The sequence below is a fragment of the Gracilinanus agilis genome, chromosome 1, assembly GCF_016433145.1.
Source record: "Gracilinanus agilis isolate LMUSP501 chromosome 1, AgileGrace, whole genome shotgun sequence".
In the NCBI taxonomy this organism is placed as follows: Eukaryota; Metazoa; Chordata; class Mammalia; order Didelphimorphia; family Didelphidae; genus Gracilinanus; species Gracilinanus agilis.
The window spans coordinates 538840512-538846778 of NC_058130.1; the positions used below are offsets into that span (position 1 = coordinate 538840512).

Below are 6267 nucleotides of genomic sequence, written 5' to 3' on the forward strand. Positions count from 1 at the left end.
CTTGTGAAGAAAACAAAAATATTTGCCTTCTCTAAAGAATTTGATTGGAGGGGGGTTCCCATAAGAAAATGCTAAGTACCAATTTTTATTTCACTGTATTTAGAGTACAGATTATTATTTAGTCATAAATTTAAAAAGAATGGCCATTTTCATGGTATGACTTAACAGTAGTGCCTGAAGCTGTTGATATCTCTGCTTTCAGCAATTTGTCTGAGAGATGGCTTCCTTCAGTTATTTCTTCAGTCAACCTCTTCTTTGTTTTTGTGGGTACTGTGGATGCTAGTAAGCTTTTTACAGGAGAAATGAGTTACCAGGGGAGGAATGTAACCTCAGAAGGATAGTAGCCTCATCAAGTTAGAATTGCAAGAGACTTCAAATTCCTTCCAGGCTAACCCCCTCATTTTGTAGATAAGGAAATTCAGATGTCCAGAGAAATGGTGCCCCTCATCTCACAGACAGTTAGCGATCAAGAGCTGAGTCCAGGTCCTCTGATTCTAAATTCAGTCCTCTTCCTACTATACCATGCTCTTCTCGTACAGATATGAGAAAGTTGCCACAACATAATGTATCTGAAGGTACGTAGAGTTGAGAAACCGGTAGGGAAGGTGGTTCATTGGACTAAGAGCCAACCAGAGAGGTGCTGGATTAAAATCTGACTCAAATACTTTTTAGCTGTGTGACCCTGGGAAAGTTACATCACCCCAATTGTCTTCTTCTGCCTTAGAACCAATACTTAGTATTGATTCCAAGATAGAAGGTAAAATTTATTTTTTTTTAAAAATAAAGAAACAAGTTGAAGACAAGGACTCCTTTCTGAAACCTGATATAACACTTCACAAAATAATCCTAATCACCTAATCATAGCTCTCCCAATGAGTAAGATCCCTGATAAAATAATCCTTTAACATTTGAGCTAGTAGTTTTAAAATGTGTGAAGGTGGATGGAAATTAGTTGATGCTGAACTGTATTAAAATGCTGTTCTTTTTTTCAAAAAATTTTTTTTTTTACTGATGGGGTAAGGAGGCAACAATACATTAATTATTAGCGAGAGCATTTGATGTGCCATCAGACCTAAACTGTATTAGTGGATCTTGAAAGAATTTTAGAAATGACAATGAAAAAAAAATCTCCAGAACAAAGCATGGTATGTAGAAGAAGAAATCTGAGCAGTCCTTTAAGGTAATGAGAAATGTGATTAAAATGTATGACTCACAAGAACAATATTCTAATATTTTATGTTGGCTTGCAATTAGAATAATTTTAATGATTAGAGTGGAGTCAAAGTCAAATGCCAGCATCTTTAATAAATCCTTTCCCTGCCTATACAGATTAATATTGTAGATGCAAACTTTTTTTAGGTCACAGTGCACAAGGCATCCATCAGAAGTCAGTTCTGCCAACCCAAACACTGCCTCTGGCATATACAATTTAATTATTAATAGTATGTCTCCTAGGTAAACTGTTACACAGTCTTAGGGCCTTGTTTTGTAGTCATTAAAATTGAACATGTTTATATTATTGAAACCCTTGCATTCAGTGTGTAGGCAGAGTTGATCTTAAAGTATCCAAAGAGAATTTACCTGCCGTTCTGTTTCACATTTATAGACAGTGCCCCAGAGTAGCTGTGGGATATAATTTTTAGCATTAACACATTTAAATAGAGAACTGTTTGCTAGCTACAACTCTGGGCAAATACAATAAACAGAGCTTTGGCATCTAGGCTTTCTTAACCTGTGGGTTGCTGGGAAATGAGTCATTTTTTGTTCATTCTCAGGGCTGCTCATTTGACAATTTCCAGCTTTATTTTTTTAAGTGAATTGCAGAGAGCAAGGCATCTATAAATCTTTCCTTTGCAGTTGTTTGGACTGAATTAGACACAGAGTAGAGTTCATCTCAACAAACATGAGAAGGCAGCAGTTAACAAATGCAACTTCACTCTCACCAGTTAGATGGCCCCAGCCAAACCCAGGAAGGCGGTGTGTCAGCCATACTCCTGGGCCTTCTCGGGGAAATAACTGACTAAATGCATTTTTAAAATGAAATAACTTAAAGTTCACCATGCTTTTTATCATTGCAGTGTTCGTCCAAGCCAACAAGTTGCAGCAGCATATTTTCTCAGCCCATGGACAGGAAGACAAGATCTATGACTGCACACAATGTCCACAGAAGTTTTTCTTCCAAACAGAGTTGCAGGTAATTTCCCCACGAGGAGGAGGGCTGAAATAGAATTTGGTTGTTATGATTGTAGGAAACAAAGCGTTTTAAAATCTGGATTCATGACATCACTCATCCTGGGCTCCTCCCCAAAGCTGTGTGTGTGTGTATTAGAGCAAGGGGAGAATAGGATTTTGGATTAACGGATACCAAAAATAGCTCACCTCTGGCTGCTATCAATCATAAAAGAAGTAGAACGGATCTGTTAATGGGCCTACCAGTTTGATGGCATAAAGTCGAGGGATGAAATTTCAGGACCGTTGGGATCGGGTTTCCCTTCCCCTAACTAACACTCATCCCCTGTTAGGCTTAATTCTCACGGAGCCACCACCATGGTAGATAGCCACCCAGGTGTGTTCTGGCCTCAAAAGGGGCTTGAAATTGGAGGGAAGAGAAAGGGGAAAATAGTCACAAGTTTCTTCATTTCTACTCTGAGTAGAAGGAGGTTGCTTTTACTTAGAATCTGCTAGGAAGTGGAGCTAGATCGGTCTATAGATGTCATAGGCTCCACTCTGAACAGCTACTCTGTGGAAAAAGATATCAGAGAAAGTCTGTCTCTGTTGCTTCATCTCCTTAGACATGTGAAATGTTTTATGTGAAACTATGTTGCTTCTCTTGTTTAAGAAGGGAAGAGATGATTATTAGTGACTGAATAGTTTAAGGTATCATTATTAATTTATTATAGTAGAAACCTTGCAATATGTTTAGACCCCTTTAGTGATCAGTCTATGTGTAAACAGGCTATAAGAAAAGCCATATAAAAAGAATATATGAAGGCACAAGGGAATGAATGCGAGTATCATAATGCATTACTAGATGTGGTTTTAAAAATAAAACTGAGTTTTTCTTATCATTTCTAAGAAGAGTCATAACTTGTTCTGATTACTAATGAATGGGAAAGAGAAAAGAAGCAAGTCTTATATGTTGTTTAGAAGGAAATCTTGTTAAAAGTGTCTGATTGACAATAATTCTATTTTTATTGCAATAAAATTGTTTTGGTCATTCAGGAATATCCAGTGAAGGATGGTGGGAGACTTAGTTAATGTGACTTTTGGAATAGGATCTTGTTTTTAGTGATATTTTGGAACATAATTATAGGAGGGGAAAGCACCTTCAAAATTAGTCCAAATCACTAATTTTATAGAGAAGGTTACTGAGATTTAGAGAAAAGAGATATGATTAGTCTCAGTTCCTACAGGTAGTGGCAGACCCAAGCTTTTAACCCAGAACATCGTAGGTAGCTAGGTGGGGTAGGGGGTAGAGTGCCAAGCGAGAAAACTGGGTTCAGATACCCACCCTGGGCAATTCATTTTATCCTGTTTGCCTCAGTTTCTTCATCTGTAAAATAAGCTGAAGAAGAATATGACAAAGCATCCCAGTATCTTTGCCAAGAAAACACTAAAAGGAGGAGGCACAAAGAGTTAGACACAACTGAAAACAACTAAACTACAACAATATCGCGCTCCATACCTAATGACTTCTCTCTTTTCTTTCTCAGCAAAGCTCCTTGAGAAAGCCATCCATGCCATTATTTCTGGTTCCTCTTCTCTCATTCACTTCCTAACTCTTGGTAGTCTAGCTTTCAACCTTGTCATTTCACTAAAACTGTTCTCTCCAAAGTTACTAGTAGTTTCTTCCACATTTAATGGTCTTTTCTTAATCTTTATGGTTTTTTGACCTCTCTACAGCATCGAATAGATTCTACCTGGCCTTTCTTCTTCTTCTTCTTCTTTTTTGTGAGTTTACTCTCACTTGGTGATCTCATCAGCTCTGATAAATTTAATTGTCATCCCTGTATAGATGTCTATGTCCAATTTCTCTCCTGGACTCCAGTCTTGCCTATTGGTTATTGGGAACAATATATTCTATAGACATCAAATTTAGTGCATCCAAAATTATCTTCCCTCCCAAACCCAATCTCCTACTAAACTCATATATTACTGTCTAAAGTAGTGGAGTCAAACTCAAACAGCATTTCCCTGAATCACATATTGCCTTAGAAAACCACAAATCAGCATTATCTATATTATATTGTGTTCTTATTTATTTTGTTAAATATTTCCTAGTTATTTTTTAGTCTGTTTCAGGGGCACGAGTTTGGTAGAATCATTCTTTCAGTTACTACCCAGGTTCAAAATTTCTGAAAACTTTAGTTCCCATCTCTTATTTATCACATGTGACCAAACAATTGCCAAATGTTATTTCTTTTTCTACAAAAATCAGTCACATACATTCCCTTCACACATTCACTATCCTAGTGCAGGACTTCACCCTCTCTTGCCAGCACCATTAGATTATAGGAATCCAAACCATGTGTTGTATGTAGGTCTAATCATGTCGCACTGTCCTATTTAATAAATTTCATTGGCTCCCTAGTACCTCTAAAATCAAATATAAAATCCTTCGTTTGGTATTTAAATCTAAAGTTCAATTCACAATCTGGTCTTTTTCTACCTTCCCAATCATCTGACTTAATCCTTCCTTACATGTCCTCACACATGTTGTTCTTCTCTCCCATTTCAAAGTTTTTCCACTGGTGTTCTCCCTCCTCACCTCTACTCAAAGGTTTAATAAATGTTCGAGCTATAATTTAATTAATGTAGGGTATACTAGAATAGAAACTCTTTCTTCCAGTGCAGATCAGGAAATTGCTTATAACAGACAGACTGAGTTGCCTGAGACCTTAGAGGATGTGTCATTAGCCAAGGTCACACGATCACTTTGTGAGAGTCAAGATTTGAACTCAAGTCTTCCTAATTCTATGTCCTGGCATCCATCCAGGATTCCATGGTACCTTTCATTTTGGAACAGTGTCCAGGGCCTGGGAAGTGGGAATAAGCATTTGAAAATGCAATTTTTGTACTCCATCTAAGAGCTAGATAACTAAACTTTCATTTTTCTCTTTATTAGTAGATGTTAGCCCTTTGAGATGTGTACCCTTCATTGTTTTCACTGCCGGAATCCCAGCCCCAAGCACAGTTTTGGTGTGGGGCCCAGAGGTAATAGAGCAGACATAATTAAACATATCGATCAGGACCCCAGTTTTTTTTTCAAGGAACCCCTAGTGATATCTTAGGATACCCAAGGGTTTCGTGGAATATAGTGTTTGAAAGCCATTGTTTTCTATTCTCTTCATTCGACTCTGTTCACTCTTCAGAAATGCTTATGATCTCAGTGGCAGAGTACAGTTTGAATAATTTCTGACTCATTCATTTTAATTCAGCCAAACATGCCCTGATCTCATAAGCCAAAATGCTAACTTGATTTATAACCCGAGGGGGCAGTAATGTTAGTTTGGTATGACCAGGACTAAAAATCAAATGTCCATTGTCTGGCCGGAAACAAAGGCTGAACTGATAAATTCGAGGTCCTATCAGTATATGTAGCTTCTGCTACAGAATGAGAGCATTAGCAGCACGAGATGAGGATCTGGTTGTTTGAGGCCAATGTATTACAATCTAGTTGTACATGTATACATATGGTGCCTATGAAGTTCCTGTGATATGTTCATCACCAAGCCAGCAATTCTCACTTCACATTTCCTAGTTCTTTGGTTCCTTAGTTTGAGGTTATAACCTAAGGCATTCTTAGCCCTTTGTGTTTATATTTATTATTCCAGTTACTTCTACATTGAAGGTTAGAAGAAAGAATTAATGTATTTTTTTAAATATTGATTTTTTTTTCATCTCCTGTGTGGATCCTGGGCATGTTAAGTCTGGGAAAAACAAAATACAATTTTATTAAGTGGATGAATTAGAAAAAATAATTGAGATTAGGAAATAACATGTCAGTCCAAAAAGTAAAATCTGTTGGCCAAGACAAAAGATAAAATCAAGCCACTTTGTTGGCAGTGACTTAGATCTTTGCATGTACATTTTTTTCTTTAATTTTTTTCTAGCCTAAGAAAATTGTCTTTTCCTCCCACCTCCTCCTCCCCACACATTGAGAAAGAAAAGCACAACGTATATAATCAATCAAAATAAATACCCCCCATTAGTCATATTCAGATAGATACACAGAGATAGAGGTAAGGGCAGGGGTGGAGGGAGGGG

At 37.3% G+C, this 6267-nt stretch overlaps 1 protein-coding gene across 1 annotated transcript in view; it reads left to right on the plus strand.

The window, feature by feature from the left end:
- Window positions 1-6267, plus strand: part of ZNF521 (zinc finger protein 521) — a 199126-nt gene that overhangs the window by 165957 nt on the left and 26902 nt on the right. The window contains exon 4 of the mRNA XM_044682955.1: window positions 2079-2194. Within this exon, the coding sequence (XP_044538890.1) occupies window positions 2079-2194 (116 nt within the window). The remainder of the gene's footprint in view (window positions 1-2078; window positions 2195-6267) is intronic.